Source organism: Coffea eugenioides, chromosome 8 (assembly GCF_003713205.1).
Source record: "Coffea eugenioides isolate CCC68of chromosome 8, Ceug_1.0, whole genome shotgun sequence".
Classification (NCBI taxonomy): Eukaryota; Viridiplantae; Streptophyta; class Magnoliopsida; order Gentianales; family Rubiaceae; genus Coffea; species Coffea eugenioides.
This window is the reverse complement of record NC_040042.1, coordinates 28,801,293-28,819,306: the sequence shown is the minus strand read 5'-3', so window position 1 is coordinate 28,819,306 and position 18,014 is coordinate 28,801,293. Positions and strand designations below refer to the sequence as shown.

Here is an 18,014-nt window from a genome sequence, read left to right as displayed (position 1 = left end):
TGGGGTATCTGAACGTTATAAATACTAGTGTCCAGATAATAGAGGCCTCACTTTTACTTCTGATTTACTATTCTTCTATTTCGTTCAAAACAATATATTCTCTAAACCGTTTTTGGGAGAATTTCTGCATACTACTGTGTGGAAATTCTGATTGGCTTTGTCATTTCTAGAGGGAATTGCTGCAAACCCGATAGTAGAATAGTGGGGGCAAATTTCCTTAAGGAAAGTGAATTTTCACGTCAAAGCCGTTTTTATTGTTGTAGTTATTACTGTTTTCTTAACAATCTTAAGGAAATTTTGTCAACATGGAGGGCACCAGTTCGGATAATCTTCTGAACAAATTTTTCAAGTCTGATATGATCAAGTTGGATCTTTTTGATGGCACCAATTTCACCCGCTGGAAAGACAAGTTGTTGTTTTTTCTCATGGAATTGGGCGTTGCATATCTGTTGGCCGATAATCTGCCAAAGATCCCTGAACCATCTGATGGTGAGTCTGATGAGATCAAGGCAAGTCGCAAGAAACGTGAGGAAGACGAAGTTTGCTGTAGGGGCTTCATCTTAAACACCTTGTCAGACCGCTTATATGATATGTTTCGTTCTCTTAAATCACCGCAGGAAATTTGGAAGGCTTTGGAGAACAAATACATGTCTGAAAAACAAGGTATAGACAGATTTTTGACTTTGAAGTTCTTTGAGTTTCAAATGTTAGACAATAAGTCTGTAATGAATCAAGTGGATGAATTACTACTATTAGTGTCTAGACTAAAAGATTTAAGTATTGAAGTGTCGGATCAACTTCAAGTGGGTGCTGTGATTGCAAAATTACCTTCCACTTGGAATGATTATAGGAAGAAACTACTGCACACTCCTGAAACTTTCACCATAGACCAACTTACAAAGCATATCCGAATTGAAGAGGAAACTCGTATTCGAGAGAATAAATTTGCTTTGGAATCTGGTACTAAGGTGAATAATATTGAGTCTAGCGGTAATAAAAAATCTGGAAAAGACGGAAACAAGTCCGGTAATAAGAGAAAACATGGAGATATGTCTTCTGGAAATTCTGCGAATAATAAGAAAGACAAGTCATGTTTTTTCTGTGGCAAAAAAGGGCATTTTAAGAAAGAATGCAGGTTCTACAAGAAATTGAAGGTAGAGGCAAATGCTGGACAAAAGAAGGCAAATGTTGTTGAAGATTCTCTTCCCAACAATGCTGAAATTGTTGCTATGGTTGGTGGACTTTCCATCAATGTGGTAACTGAATGCAACTTGACAAATTGCCAATCTAATGATTGGTGGTATGATTCGAGTGCTACTGTTCATGTTTGCAATGACAAGAATTTATTCAAATATTATCAAGTTGCTGTCCCAAATGAAATTGTGTTAATGGGAAATCATAACACATCTGATGTGCTTGGAAAGGGGATGGTTGAATTGGAGTTTACCTCTGGCAAAACGTTGGTTCTGACCAATGTTTATCATGTTCCCGATATAAGGAAGAATCTGATTTCCGCAAGTGCACTATGCAACAAGGGATTGAAGGCTGTCATAGAGGCAGGAAAAGTAATTCTATCCAAAAATAATGTATTTGTTGGTCAAAGATATTCATGTAATGGCATGTACAAACTAAGTATCAATAAAGTTAATATTTATGCTTATTTGATTGAGTCTTCTATTAATTTATGGCATGCTCGTTTGTCACATGTTAATTTTAGATCAATCAAGTTCATGTCAAAACATGGATTAATATCTTGCACAGATGACAATTTTGGAAAATGTGAAACATGTCTACAAGCAAAAATGACTAAGAAACCTTTTCCAAAGAATGAAAGAACTTCTAAATTGCTTGAGATTATACATTCTGATATATGTGAATTGAATGGTCATTTAATAAGGGGTGGACATAGATATTTCGTAACTTTTATAGAAGATCATTCTAGATTTACATATATTTATTTACTGAGAACAAAAGATCAGGCATTTGATATGTTAAATTGTTTAAGACTTTGGTTGAAAATCAGTTGGAAAGGAAAATTAAAATCCTACGAAGTGATCGAGGAGGCGAATATTTTCCAAATGAATTTTCTGATTTTTGTGAAGAAAATGATTTGATCCATCAGGCAAGTGCGCCATACACCCCCCTCAACAAAATGGTTTAGCCGAACGGAAAAATAGAACATTGGTTGATATGGTTAATGTTATGCTTATGCATGCTAGATTACCATTTAACCTTTGGGGAGAGGCTTTATTAACCGCTTGTCATATACATAATCGAATACTTTCAAAGAAGACACAGGTTTCGCCATATGAACTATGGAAAGGAAAAAAACCTAATTTAAATTATTTGAAGGTGTGGGGTTGTATAGCCTATTATAAGGTTCCTGATCCTAAGAGAACAAAATTAGGACCAAGAGCCTTAAAGAGTGTTTTTGTGGGATATGCTGAAAATTCTAAAGCATATAGATTATTAGATTTAGACTCAAATACAATAGTGGAGTCTAGAGATGTTGAGTTTTTAGAAACAAGCTTTCTAAGTGATTCAACTTCTAAACCAGATTCTATATTATCACAAAACACGACTATGGATCCTAATACTTCTACAAATGATAATAAAAGGAAAATAGTTGAAACTCCTAGTGAATCTAGGAGGAGTAAGAGAGCACGAAAGGAGAAGAATTTGGATCCAAATTATATTTATTCACAATCTTTAGTCTTTTTAGTTGAAGGTAGTAGGAATGGTGTATTCAATAAAATATCCATACTTTTACATTTGGAAGAGGATCCTAAAACTTATAAAGAAGCGTTATCTTCAAGGGATTCAGCTTTTTGGAAAGAAGCAATTAATGATGAGATGGATTCTCTTATGTCAAATGGTACTTGGGTGTTATGTAATTTACCTCCTGGTTGCAAACCTATAGGATGTAAGTGGATTTTTAAAAGAAAACGTAACACTGATGGTTCGTTACTAACCTTCAAAGCAAGACTTGTTACAAAAGGTTTTAAACAAAAGGAAAGAATTGATTACTTTGACACTTATGCTCCTGTTGCAAGAATTACTTCTATAAAAGTGTTGTTTGCTTTAGCATCCATATATGATTTATACATTCATCAAATGGATGTTAAAACAGCATTCTTAAATGGAGATCTAGACGAGAAAGTGTATATGGAGCAACCCGAAGGGTTTGTAGTTCCTGGAAATGAAAAGAAAGTTTGCAAATTAGTTAAATCCTTCTATGGTTTAAAGCAAGCTCAAAAACAGTGGCATGAGAAATTTGATAAAGTAATTTTATCAAATGGCTTTGAACACAATGAAGCAGATAAATGTATTTATTCTAATTTTACCAAAGACTATGGTGTAATAATATGTCTCTATGTGGATGATATGTTAATCATGGGGACTAACATGCAAGGAACTTAACCTCCCAATTTAAAATGAAAGATATGGGAGAAGTTGATACTATCTTAGGAATCAAAATTAAGAAACATAGTGGGGGTTATGCTGTATGTCAATCTCATTACATTGACAAGATTCTATCCAAATTTAATCATTTGGGAATAAAAGAAGCTAATACCCCATTTGATGTTTCTAATAAACTAATAGAAAATTCGGGAAGATCTATTAGTCAATTAGACTATGCTAGTGCAATTGATAGTTTGATGTATGCTATGCATTATACTATACCTGATATTGCATTCATTGTTTGTAAACTTTCTAGGTTTACTCATAATCCTAGTACTGACCATTGGAGAGCAATTGGACAAGTACTAGGTAACCTTAAAAAGACAAAGTCTTTTGGATTATATTATAACAAGTTTCCTTCGGTACTTGAAGATTACTGTGATGTTAGTTGGATAACAAGTATAAATGATAATAAATCAACGTCTGGTTGGATCTTTAAAATAGGTGGAGGAGCTGTCTCGTGGGCTTCTAAGAAACAGACGTGTATTATTCATTCGACTATGGAGTCTGAGTTTGTTGCATTAGCAGCAGCAGGTAAAGAGGCAGAATGGCTAAGGAATTTATTGCTAGATATAGAGTTGTGGCCACAACCGATGTCAGCCATCTCTTTGCACTGCGATAGTGAAGCAACTATGTCTAGGGCATTTAGCAAGATTTATAATGGTAAATCTAGACATATTGCTTTGAGACATGAATATGTAAGACAATTAATTTCTGATGGAATTATAACAGTTGTCTATGTCAAGTCTGGTAATAATCTTGCTAATCCTTTAACTAAAGGACTCTCAAGAGATATGATCAAAAGCACTACCAGTGCTATGGGTCTGAGACCATTCTAAAATTGTCAGCAATGATAGTAACCTAACCTTTCTTATTGCTAAGCAATTCTAAAGGTTTAATAGGTAACAACAAATTATTGTTTGACAGTTAGCAAGTACCGGTAACTAGGTGAGTCCTTAAGAGAATGGGAGGTTGAATAATTATTATTATTCTTAATGAAGTACATATGTTCGGTAGAAGAACAAGGAAATCTAATCAAAGACTTTAAAGTAGACTTCACCTATATGAACTCAAGAGGTGATGCCGCTTCTATCAAAAGTCTGGATTAAAACTTTGTAAGAGTTCGTGAATTAGGAAGTAGTACAAGGCCATAATACGGTGCTAAAGCTCACGGTAAATGGTTTACGAGAAATCAGTAAAATTTATGTGTATAGTTATTTCCAATCTTTTTATATAGGAATTGTGGTTTAAAATTTATAATTACCATCAATTTTAACAAGGTTTTGAAATAATTATACTAATAATAGGTTTAAGTTGAAAAAAACCTATTTTATGCATAAGTCTTAAAATGTTTTGACTTTGATTCATCACTAACTAAGTGGGGGATTGTTGGAAATAGTTAGTGATAAATCCCACATTGAAAGTATGTGAAGTAAGGAAGGGGTTTATAATCAAGTGCACCCCTATTCAAATCAATTTGGTTTGTAGGAAATTTTGGAGGGAAATTTCAAAATGACACATGCATTTGTCATATTGACTAAACCTCCTCCATATCCTCTTCCTTCCAATTAAGTTCACTAGAAAAGATAATACGCCGCGGTTTCGGGAGAGGCTCAAGAGGATTTTGCAGTCGCCCTTTTTTGCGATCTTGGTGAGAATTAAGAAGTTGACGGGTCTCTCTTCGCTATTTCGTTACTGGGGGTTAGTGTTCTGATTGTTTGACTTCTCGTTTTTTTTTCTGTGAGTTTCAAATTTTTGGTTTCATATTTTGTGAGAATTTTAGCGAGGATTTGCAGAATTCCTGGGGTAAAGAATTGGAAACATTTGCAGAATTTCAGAGGCTATGTTACCAAGGAGCCGTACTGCCGGTTTCATTGCCTTTTTCTTTCCTTTTTTGGTTGAAACTTTGATGCCTTCCTGGTTGATGGATGCTACTGTAGTTGGCATGGCAGATATGCACAAAAGCAAATCAGTTGTTGAGTAAAACTATGAGCAATCCAATCATTGTGTTGTCCAATGTCATCCACTTAAATTGACAAATGAAGTGTATATTCTTTCTGATACATACATATTTAGTTTTCTCAAAGGTTACAGGAGCCTTTTAAAAATTCCTTACATATACCAGACTCAGTTCTGAAAACTGAACCCGATGCAATCAATAAGTCAATAACCATGTCAGAGTAGTTATTAGCAACTGCATGCTCACTGTACATTGTAGGAGATAAGTTAAATCTCAGGAACAAATTTCACCTGACATATACCACTAGAGGAGTATAAGAGCTAAGTACCAGGAATTCAGACTTGATAGTAAAAGCAGAACTGGGAAGCTTTTTAACTAATGCAAGTGTCACTTTGAGCAAAATGCTCAGGAACATTTTTCTGTTACTTTGGTCTCTCTTTGGCTTAATGCTTTTTTTCCCCTACCCATCTACTCAACTACTACATGAATCTTTGCTGTTAGTTTGGTTTCTGGCAATTTCATGGGTTTTAAATAATTTCAGGATGCTTAGTTGAAGACAGCGTATTATAGCCATTAGATGTTGTTTCATTTTCGCTTTCTCTTCAGTTGTTGTGCATTGCAAGCTTTGGTACTTGTTTTCTTCCCACTGACTGTTTATTCCTCATCCTCGTCAAGTAGCCTGTGGCTGCTGTCAATTCTTCATCTACTAAACAACTTCTGAAAACAGAAAACAGCGGAATAGTTAAGGCTGATGAAGTCATAACCGCAACCTATGAGGCATGTCTTTTGATTTGTTCAGATTTTGCCCCCTCCTCTTTGTATTTTCTTCTCCACAAAATTTCTATATATTTGAATGATTGAAGAGAAAAGTTTGTATTTGGAGGAAAAAAGTTGCAAATGTTGTACAGATAACACTCAATTTGACAAATCCAGTAACAAGCAATAAGTATTGCATGAAAGGATAAGTTTATAAAATGGTTTTATTCCACAAGGAATTGTTGAGAATCAATTAGCATCTATTTAATTTGCTAATTAGCTGTTCCTCACATGAACTATCTTTGACTTTTAATAGTGACATAGTAAGTTTTTTGGTTGCTTTGCCGTTATCATTCAATTGTTATATTGAACATGTGTATATTGATTGCAGTTAATCAGATGAGATACCTTTTTACTGAATTATATTTGTATGGAACTGTATCATTCAATTTTGTTGGTGGTTACGTGGCATATTACAAATTTCAGGAATTTAGAACAAGGTTGTTTTGATTTTTACCATTTCTTCAGATTCAAACAAAGTAACAATAGGATCTTGAAAAAGTTTTAGTATTAGAGATTTTAATGTTCTTTGCAATCATCATAATGTCCATAAATACATAGCTGATATTGTTATTTATCAGCACTGTTACCTATCGACTTATCATCTATTTGAACTTTTCCATTTTGTTCTTACTGCAGACAAGTCGTGGATTGAATAATTCTCTGTTGTCAATGAAACAAGTACTGTGCAGTATTTCTTGGGGGGTAGATGAGAATCTGAGTTGATAAGATAAAAAAGAGGAGACTTGTGAATTGAGAGAAAGCGAGGCATATAATAAAAGATGAGGTTGATAAATGTGGCGACTTGTAATCTGAATCAATGGGCTATGGATTTTGATTGCAATATGAAGAATATTAAGGAATCTATTTCTAAGGCTAAAGAAGTTGGAGCTGTAATCAGGCTTGGCCCTGAGCTCGAAATCACTGGCTATGGCTGTGAGGACCATTTCTTGGAATTGGATACCGTCACTCATGCGTAAGGACCTCCCAGATTTTATTTTTTTTGGGAATCCTTGTTATTTTTGGGAATCTCACAGGCAAAGACTCATGCTTTGTAACTCTTGTTATTTTGCATCTTTTTGTTGGGACAAAAATTTGGTTTTGAAATTTTAAATTTGATTTGTAGGTGGGAGTGCTTAGCAGAGCTCTTGCTTGGTGATTGGACAGATGGCATATTATGCAGCTTTGGCATGCCTGTTATTAAGGGCTCAGAGCGTTACAACTGTCAAATTCTATGTTTGAACAGAAAAATAGTAATGATACGTCCCAAAATGTGGCTAGCAAATGACGGCAACTATAGGGAACTCAGATGGTTTACGGCATGGAAGCAGAAAGATTATCTCGAGGACTTTTTACTGCCTGCTGAAGTCTCTGATGCATTGATGCAGACAACAGTACCATTTGGCTATGGTTATGTTCAGTTTCTGGACACGTATGTTAAAGCACATTGCTAGAATTTTTTCTCATGCATAACATGGATGTGATATTTGCCTTTATTTACTGGCATTTTACAAATCTAGGTGGATGAATTAGAAGACAACTATGCATATAAACCTAGTTCTAACTAAACATACGCTAATATGGAGAACTTTTGTTGCTGCACATTCTTTTTGGTTTTCCAGATACTACTTTGTCTTGATCAGAGCACCTAGGAGGATTGTGTAAAAGGACTAGCCAAGCAAAAATACATGAACACCGGCTTTTTGGGGCATTTGGTGTTCAACTTCCATTAAGAACATCATCTTTAACTTCGTAATTTCATATGCCATTGTTAGTTATCGGGTAACTTTTATCATACTATTTATAAACTTGATTCTATGGCACTGCTTGTTGGACCGTGTGGCATTTGTAATCAGTGTGACATATTTTGAATTTTGTCTCTAATACATGACCAAGGCTATTCATACTTTGAGAAAATGTTAGAATAGTTATCTGTTATACAAGCTTGCAGACCTGTTGAATCCTACAAGTTGTTCACAGAGTTTGTAATGCTGTAAATTATTTGATCCTTAGAGCTGTTGCAGCTGAAGTTTGTGAGGAACTTTTTAGTCCCATGCCTCCTCATGCTGAGTTGACATTGAATGGAGTTGAAGTATTTATGAATGCCAGTGGAAGTCATCATCAATTACGAAAACTTGATCTTCGGCTTCGTGCATTCATAGGTGCTACACATACTCGTGGAGGAGTTTACATGTACAGTAATCACCAAGGATGTGATGGTGGCCGCCTCTGTTATGGTAGGCATTAGTTTGTTCTTAACTGTTTCACATATTCTTTTAGTGGTAATATCTGCTCTTAAGATTTGCTTGTCTGTATGTCATAATATTACAGTTACTAGCATTAAAGTGTTTGTTTGAGTGCATGCCCTCTAAAGGGAGCCAGTGCACATTATGGAAATGACTTTCAGGATCTTTTGGATAATTATCTCTTCTCTCTTTTGCAGATGGTTGTTCTTGTGTTGTTGTTAATGGAGATGTGGTTGCCCAAGGATCACAATTTTCACTCAAGGATGTGGAATTGGTAGTTGCTCAAATAGATTTAGATGCGGTATGCTAATTATACTATCTGATTGTAGATGCTTATTTGTTTTTATGTTGATCTTCTTTTTGAATTATTGCATTGCTTGTTTGTTGTGGAAGAAGATCTAGCAGTTATACATGTTTGGGTACATTATTAAATTATGAAGTTAACCGTCATTTATGAATTCGTTTTATGCCTCTTGTTCTGTGATTATTTTGTTTGTTCCTTATACTGGTCATCATGACAATGTTCAATTGAAATATGCTGTGAAAAATATGAGACATTCAAACTAAAGAATGTACTGAAAAAACTAAAGAATATGCTGTATTAATCAGCAGTTCGGTACCATGGTGACAAATTACTTTTGGATACTGCTAGCAACAGGCATATCAAGAGTTGTCAACGTGATTATAATTCTTGTTCCGTGAATTGGTATCATTTTAAATCTCATCGTCGTGGATTGCTTTGTTGGTTATTCATCTTCTTGTGTGGATATTCATAGTACCCTTCGCAGTTTTTGTACTGTTAATACTTTCCTATTGTATAATATTTTACTTAGGTATGGTTTGCGCTAATGCACTGAAATTTTCTTTGCAACTTCTTTTTGGTAGGTTGCTAGTCTTAGAGGATCTATAAGCAGTTTTCAAGAGCAAGCTAGCTGCAAAAAGAAAATTTCCTCAGTACCAGTACCTTTCAAACTTTGCCAATCTTTTAACCTCCAAATGTCATTGTCAAGTCCACTTAAGGTGAGCTTTAGTCAGCTGTGATTCTAAAACCATAAGCATGTAAATGGTGATGACTGAACTTTAGCTTTTAAGTTAATTGCCATCATGGGCATCTGACACTTTGGTCTAGTTATTGAGAAATTTAGTCCATTTGTTTCACATTGCTTTATGTCACTTTTGATATCATTTCTATGTTAATTTCTCAAAGATTAGATATCACTCTCCTGAAGAGGAAATTGCTTTTGGGCCTAGTTGCTGGTTGTGGGATTATTTGAGGAGAAGTGGTGCTTCGGGATTTTTGCTTCCACTTTCTGGTGGGGCTGATAGCTCTTCAGTTGCTGCTATAGTTGGTTGCATGTGCCAGCTGGTAGTGCAAGGTCAGCTTTTGGACACCTTATAGTTTCTTGGTTTTCCAGGAGTCTTAAGCTTTTTCAAGTTTTCCATTGCATCATAATCGATTGTTGCAAACTGGAGAGTGAACACATGCTCTTTTGCAGCTGGATGCAATAATAACAATAATAAGTTGTAGGAAATAACATAATATGAAGGATCATATGCTCAGTTGTAACAATTTGTATAGGTCAGAATCAAGATTGGTTCAAACATGCTTATCACTGCAAATTTTCTATATGATAAGCATTGTCTATGGTATTCAATTCATTGGTTAGTTCATTCTAGAATCCAATCTGTCAGTCATTTGGATGTTTTAGTAAAATTAATCCTGGACCATAGAAGATATAGTAATATAAATCTTTTGATATTTACGTGTGTAGTCATTTTGGATTGTTGGCATAGAGTTGTTTGGCTGACAGTTCTATTAAATGTAGATGTAGAAGTGGATTGAAAGAGTTGTCCTTTCTGGAATTTTGCATTCTCTTGTTTATTAACCTAAAAGAATTGCATTTTCTTTTTCATTAACCTAAAAGATTAACAAATTCTGTAGAACAAAACAGAATTGCTCTAAGATGTCTCTTTCACATGGTGATTGAATGCACTTATTTGATCAGAAATCGAAAACAATGATGAACAAGTCAAAGCTGATGCGATACGGATTGGACATTACACCGATGGACAGTTTCCGACTGACAGCAAGGAATTTGCTAAACGTATATTCTATACAGTTTTCATGGGATCTGAGAATAGGTACATAAATAAGTAAAACCTTATTATTTTATTTTACTCTAGCATACACATTAAAAACCTAGTTCTATTCCATTTCCATTGTGGTGGATCTAATGGGAAAAGAAGTAAAGAATATGAAGCCACATGATACATGAATACATGTGTACTGTAGCAATCCATGAATGTGCGTTTGAATAGAACAAAGGATTTTATAAAAATCTTATGTCACGTTTTATGAAAATCTTATGTCAGGTTTCATCAATTCCCATCAGGTGCTCAACAAACCATCATATCAACTGACAATCAGAATTGTCCTTATTTCACAATATGGTGCTCAGTTACTATATATTTTTTTTGGATTATGGAGGAATTTACCTGCAAAATCTATTTATTGCCTTAATTGTTGACAAGTGTGGCTTTATAATGACAATTCAAGAAAACTTTAGAGAGACGTCTTCCATGTTTCAAAGTGGAATTGAATTATGTAGCACTAAGTTCAATCAATAGGGTAAACTGTTTTTAGTTTCCCAGCAAATCTACTGCAACCTAGATGCAATTGGTTTCACCCAGACTCCTAAAAGTACCAAAGTGGTGCCCGCTTTGTTTATCTTGCCATGCTCCCGTGATGCGCATTCATCTTTAATTTCTCCTTCACTTTTATTTCTTAAGATTCAATTTTTAGTGTGTTTCTTAATTAGCTTCATCTTCTGCAGTTCTGAAGCCACAAAAGCACGGGCCAAAGTGCTGGCAGATGAAATTGGATCATGGCATCTTGATGTTTCTATAGATGGGGTGGTCTCTGCACTACTTTCTTTGTTTCAAACTCTAACTGGAAAGCGACCACGTTACAAGGTTGATGGACTATGAAACCAAAGTTTCCATCTTTATGTTGTGCCCAATTAGTCTATTATCATTAGATGTCACAAAAATATTCAACCAGCTTGTTAGTTGTAAAGGATTAGCTACATTTCTTTATATTTTTCGTTAAGTAGAGTTATATCCTTAGATTATTCAATGAAGTGCTTTGTGATAGAAGGCATTAATATGGTCCTTTACATGCAGGTAGATGGAGGGTCTAACATTGAAAACTTAGGTCTGCAAAACATTCAAGCTCGAATTAGAATGGTCCTAGCATTCATGTTGGCATCACTTTTGCCTTGGGTTCATAGCAAATCGGGTTTCTATCTGGTTTTGGGAAGCTCCAATGTTGATGAAGGACTGCGTGGTTATCTGACGAAGGTACTGTTCAATGGTTGTATTCTTTTAACATTTGTGGGCATATAGCTAGCTCAAAAAGCTACTACTGTGATAGTCAAACTCTACTTATATCTATATTCGCTTGAAGTAGTAGTATTTTAGCATTTTTACATTGCTTGACATCAAATCAGAAACAGATGCCTGAAACATTTCAGTCAACATTGAGAGCATTTTGGGGGTTTTCTTTGGATGATTAACTAGATGTATTTTTCAAGTTTTAGCTCGTCTGCTGAACTCCTGCAGTATGTTAACAGAAACAAAGTACGTTGCCAGTGGCCACTAGTATTTAAATAACTGGCCTCACTTAGCGTTTCCGCCTGCTATTAGTCTTTTTCTTCTGACCAAGAAGTTACTCTTCAGGTTTACTTAGGGTTCGTTTGGGAGTGGAGGATTTGGACAGAAAAGAAAGGGAAAGAAGAGAAAGTTAACTTTTGCTTCATTTGTTAGTTTTAAGTAGGAAAGAAAAGAAAGGAAATGGAAGGATGAATAGTTATCAAAATGCTTCCTCCCAAAACGGAAGGAAATGGGAAGAAAGTTTGGAGAAAGCTTGATAATTTTTTTAAAATATCTATTTTATCCTTAAAAAGGTTTTGAACAAATATTTAATGACTTCTATGTCCAAAATCATTCCACTAATTCTCAAAACTCCCAAACAACATAACAATCTCTTCTCTTCTCTCATAACTTAAGCTTTCCCTTCTTTTCTTTTCTATCCTAAACTCCCAAACTAAGCCTTAGAGCTGGAGAGTATGTTGCTCGTGCTGTAATGTAGTTCTTTTTGGACTATTGTTAATTGATTTTCTAGCTTTGGTATAGGATGTTTATTATTAAGTTTCTTAGTTGGTTTAGTTGCTTGGAATGTGACGAGGATTTTGCTGATATAAATCAATAATTTCAGTTTCATATGCATTATTCTTGAATTTTTTCTATAGCTATGTTAAATAGTTGTCTAGAATTACAAGTTTTTGCTAAATCTGGCTATATTCAGAGTTTTCATATGTTTTAATCTAAGTGTAGATTTTGATTAGGTACTAAAAGTCTAGAACACAATACTTCCTTTTGGTTCACTGGCCTGCACAGCTGCATCATCTCTAATAGATACAAACTTTTTTCTGCAGTACGATTGTAGCTCAGCAGATATAAATCCAATTGGGAGTATCAGCAAGGCAGACCTTCGAACATTTCTGAAATGGGCTGCCATTCATCTTGGTTTTTCGTCACTTGCAGAAATTGAGGCTGCTCCCCCTACTGCTGAATTGGAGCCAATACGGGCCAATTACAGTCAGGTTATATTTTTTCCACATACTTCTTGTACTTTTAATGTTTGCAATGGTTTTCCTGTGTAATTGTGATTCTGACTTTAACGCGATGCCTAAATATCTCAGGCCTTTACTGTTAAACAGCTCAACTTGCATATTATGATCCTTTTTCTTTTTGTTTTCTTTTACCAAATTCTGTAAAATTAGCCTTCTGAAAAGTGAGTAACCTCGAGTTAAAATATGATGGCTTCTTTTTTGTGAATCAGTTGGATGAAGTGGATATGGGAATGACATATGAGGAACTGTCGGTATATGGAAGGTTGCGTAAGATCTTCCGATGTGGTCCTGTATCCATGTTTAAGGTACGACTTAAAGATTTTCACTTGTCTCTGACAGTCTTGAATGCAGCGTCCTGGATGCCCTCACCCTTTTCCTCTTTCCCTCTCCTACTCATTGAGAAAGTTATTTTATTGCCTGGGGCAGACAAAATTTTTTTGTAGGTCAATAAATGAAAATCAGTCAGAAAACCTACCAATAAGAGAAATTCAATCAGATCAGATGTAATCCTAGTGTACGGCATTCTTGGTATTTGTGGAACAGAAAACATCATTATGCTGCAATGTGTTTTGACGGTTTTTTGTCCAGTGGTATAGGGCTCGCTTAAAATATTAATTTGTTAGCTGGATGAACTATATTGGCATGAAATTCAGAAGGTTCTGCAATTTCTCTAGTTCTTTTAATGGTATAACTTTAGCCTCTTCAGTGGCAAGTAGTATAGCCGTTAATATCAAAAACATTGAAAGATACTCTCTGTATTTTTGTGGGTCCCCTGGGCAGGCTCCTATCAAAGGATTTTGGATCAGGTTTCATACAGGCCTGTATTGAGCATTAATTGACATAAGAAAATTCATAAAACTGAATAAAGACACTTAGTACCGTGAAGATTGTTAAGAATGTCAATGATCAAATCAACAATTTGGGTTACTTGAAATGTGACATGAGTTTCTACTCAAGTATCTCTGACCTGGTAACCTCTATTTCCAGTTTCATTGCCATAACCAGTTTGATGGTGCAGAACAAGGATGTGGCAGTTCAAATATTGGTTAAGCAAAGATTATTGGCAGTATATCTGTTTGTTACTTGTTCTTTTTCTTAAAATCTGTAATTGAAGCTTATCTCCTCAACCAACTACCCCCCCCCCCCCCAAAAAAAAAAAAAGGTTCAGAGTGATTGGAGTGCTTTGAATTTTTAAAGTCATCACAATAGCATGCTGCTTCGATGCAAAAATCTTGTTTTTAGTATCAATCTCTTGCCAGAAAGCTTAAATTTCGATCATTTTTTCCAATCGATGTTGCTTCAGAATCTCTGTTATAAATGGGGTGCAAAGCTAACTCCCGTAGAGGTGGCTGAGAAAGTGAAGCATTTCTTCAAGTACTATTCCATTAACAGACACAAAATGACTGTACTGACACCATCTTATCATGCTGAGGTAATTGAACTGTTGGAATAAATCTCAGAGGATTCCACATATTCATTCTTGGTATTCTTCATGTATAAATGTCACAAGTTCAACCTTGCATTTGTTTTGTGCAGAGTTATTCACCAGAGGACAATAGATTTGATCTTCGCCAATTTTTATATAATGCAAGATGGCCATATCAATTTCGCAAAATTGATGAGCTTGCACGTGATCTTGATGGTGATAAAGTTGCAATAACGAAGTCAACCGACCAGGAGAAAGCAGATGGAACCACAAATGGGGGTATGGGTGTTGTGGCAGCAGGATCAGGAGATCCAAGAGCTGGCTTTTAGTTGTGGTTTATCTTGAACGAACTGGTCAACTTTGTTGCGCCAGATCCTTGGTGCTTTCTCCTTTCCTTTCCTTTATATCGCTTAATGCCTAATCTGGTATCCAGTTTAAGTCCGTTAACATTTAATCACGCACAAAATGCAATCTAACATTTGACATTCATTTCAATGTAAACAATTCTTCCTGTCCAGCTCAATTAAGTGCGATTTGAAATTTTTTCGACCAACTCTTGCAAAATATTTTGTAGTGTTCAGATTCGAAAACTTATGCTGCATTGGATTTATGCGTAGTGTGCTTGTGGGTTCTTGAACTACAGATCCAGATTGGAGATAGACATTGCTGCTCCAGGTGCAAGTGCAACTCAATTCGAATGGGGGTCCGGGTTTTGGTGGTAATATTGCAATACAATCAAATACGTTATCCTATACACCTTAATTAAGGATTTGGGGCTGGCATATCCCCCATCCGGGGTTTGCCAAAAAAATAAATAAATAAAAATTTTTAGAAGTGTTAACATACACTTGTTTTGAATCATTTATTTAATTCTATAATATTCATTTAGAAAAAGGTCGCTTTTTTTTGTTCTTTTTGAGAAGAACAAATTTTAATACTATATCTGTTGCGCTAATATAAAATATTAATAGAAAGAATACTGAACATTTTCAAGTACATTAGCATATTTGTCATGCATTTAATTATATAACAAAATGGGAAAAATTAACGAATAATTTTTTCCCTTGGTAATCAGTGATATTGTGTAATGCTTGTGATAACATAAAAAAATGGAAGTGTAATTTTCCCCAGAAAAGGTGTCACATCAAATCCTAGGTTACCATCCCTAAAATTTGAATAGATTCCTTGATATCAATTAAATAAATTTTAGTTATTTTTGCTTTTTGACAATAAAAAAATTTACAATTATTAGTTTCCTACATCGTTGTAGATTTAGCTGCTAATCATGGTGTTGCTTATTAAATTAGTCACTATAATTATATTAAAACTGATAATGACATTTTATGCATTATATTTTGTGGCAATTTCATGTCATTTTAAATCATGTTTTGCTTAAAACAATTGCATTAAGGACAAAAATATTTCATACGTAAATGCTTAAGCACATGTGAACTTATGCTAAAAGTTTTTGCTTTCTTTCACTTGTTTGAATGATTTATTTTTTGTAGGTGAAAAATTGAAGTTTCGTCACCGATTCAAGCAAGGAAAACTTCAAGTATGTGATGATTAAGCCAAGAAGAAGGGACAAGAAATCGGTCATTAACAAGAAATAGTCAAAAAGCCTTGATTTGGTGACAAAATAGTTGAAGAGGATGATCGAAAACTTTTGCTGAGACAAAACTAGTTCTCGAAACCGGTGCTTGTCCAAAGTCTGGTTTCGTCAGTTCCAACTTTTGCAAGTTGTACAACTTGTGAAACTTGATTCTTCTTGATGAATTGGTGCTAGTTGGACCAACTATGATTGATGGGATAAAAAGGAGACTAGATTAACTTATCAAGAAACTTCATTAATACTATTTGAGCATTCCAAAGTTGGAAGATTCATGTAGCCTTATTTCTTGACTTTTGAAGCATTTCTTTTGCTTGTATTCACATGGTAAAAATGATTTCTCTTTTGTAGCAAGGTTTGCTTATAAATAGATGAAGTTGTAGCAAGCTTGAAGGGGGAAGACAATTCTTCACTTCAAGATGTAGTTCTCATATTTTTCCAAGCCTGAATATTGTAGAATAGTTCAGTTAGTTAGTTTATCCTTCTTGTTTATTAGTTAGGCAAAGATGAAAAAGGAGATGAACTCATACGACAAGGGTCGCATTTCTTTCCAAACTCTTCATCTTTTGTACTTGATTCTATTGTTTAGTTAATATATAAGTTTGATTTTATATTTATTATATCTTTTTAAAGTTTATGCTTTGGGTTTTGGTTGAACTTTTTATAATTGTTTTGTGTTTATTATTTGGTTAGTTGATGCTATTATTTTGAGTAAGTTATTTAGCACTTTTACTCCTCTAATCATGATTAACTTGTCATTAATTGTAATAATTTTAAGGTGTTAATTTTGTAATAAAAATAGTGATTTAACACTAGTTCAAGTGTGCTAAACTTAGGGAGTATACTTATGAGAGTAGAGGTGCACCTTTGTAGTTTAATGATTTATTTCATGTAATTTCATCGAAGAAATGAACTTATAGCTAATTTCATAACCACGAAGTAGGTATGACTTAGTTATAAGTATAGTTGATTTATTATGAGAGTAGGTTTCACATATACTAGTAAATTATACTGTAACTAGTTAAGATAATAACATTCAACTAACCAATAATTTCATTTTAAGAGTAGTAAGCGATTCCATAGCCCTAGGAGTTTTTTATTGTTATTTTTATTACTTTTATTTCATGTTCGTAGTATAGGTTTAATCTCTTGGATTTGTAATAATCTAAATAATAAAGAAATTTGAAAACCATCGGTAATTGACAATTTTCCCTGTGGGATCGACACCTAATATCCTTGTACTCGATAAATGATCTGTATGCTTGTAGAAAATGGAGTATTTAGATTTTATTAAAATTTGATGCATGGTAGAATCTCGTCAAAAGTATCATCAAAATAGTTCGATAATTATGCAACAAGCATTTATCCTTGAAGATGCTCTTAGTTGATCAATCATTTTAAAAGTAATAGATAACGCACATACTATTGAGCACTGTTTTTCTTTTTCTTTTTTGTGTTTTATTATTAATGACTTATTAACATTTATTTCTTACATGATCAATTAATCCGTTACTTTTACTAGTAATAATTAGATAATATGAACTCTGACTAGTTCATATGAACTTAAATTTTGGATTTACTAGATTTAATATGCTTTGCAGGGTATTTTACATATATTTTGTTCTTGTAGAGAGTTGATGGCGTATTATTGAAAGTGAAATTTAACAAATAACTAAGAAAACGAAAATGAATAAGATAGAAAGGATGGTTTTGTCCAAATACATCATAAAGGTGAAGTTGGATGCCTATGGGTGAATTTCAACTTGAGTAATAGGATCTAGAGGAATCAAACCTAACAAAC

General features: G+C 34.3%; 1 protein-coding gene across 2 annotated transcripts; it reads left to right on the top strand.

Annotated features, from left to right (window-relative positions):
• The first annotated feature begins 5,016 nt into the window (after positions 1-5,016).
• LOC113781446 (glutamine-dependent NAD(+) synthetase) lies at positions 5,017-15,157 on the top strand. Of its 2 annotated transcripts, none has more exons than XM_027327384.1 (14): positions 5,017-5,163; positions 6,878-7,214; positions 7,365-7,670; positions 8,252-8,475; positions 8,682-8,785; positions 9,370-9,504; positions 9,692-9,860; positions 10,491-10,626; positions 11,319-11,457; positions 11,668-11,844; positions 12,981-13,148; positions 13,388-13,483; positions 14,482-14,610; positions 14,715-15,157. In XM_027327384.1, the coding sequence occupies exons 2-14, from the start codon at positions 7,021-7,023 to the stop codon at positions 14,931-14,933; spliced, it is 2,196 nt and encodes a 731-aa protein (XP_027183185.1). In that variant the 5' UTR covers positions 5,017-5,163; positions 6,878-7,020; the 3' UTR covers positions 14,934-15,157. The 2 variants fall into 2 exon arrangements, with proteins under 2 accessions (XP_027183185.1, XP_027183186.1); XM_027327385.1 differs by having other exon boundaries at positions 5,027-5,113.
• Positions 15,158-18,014: the final 2,857 nt, after the last annotated feature.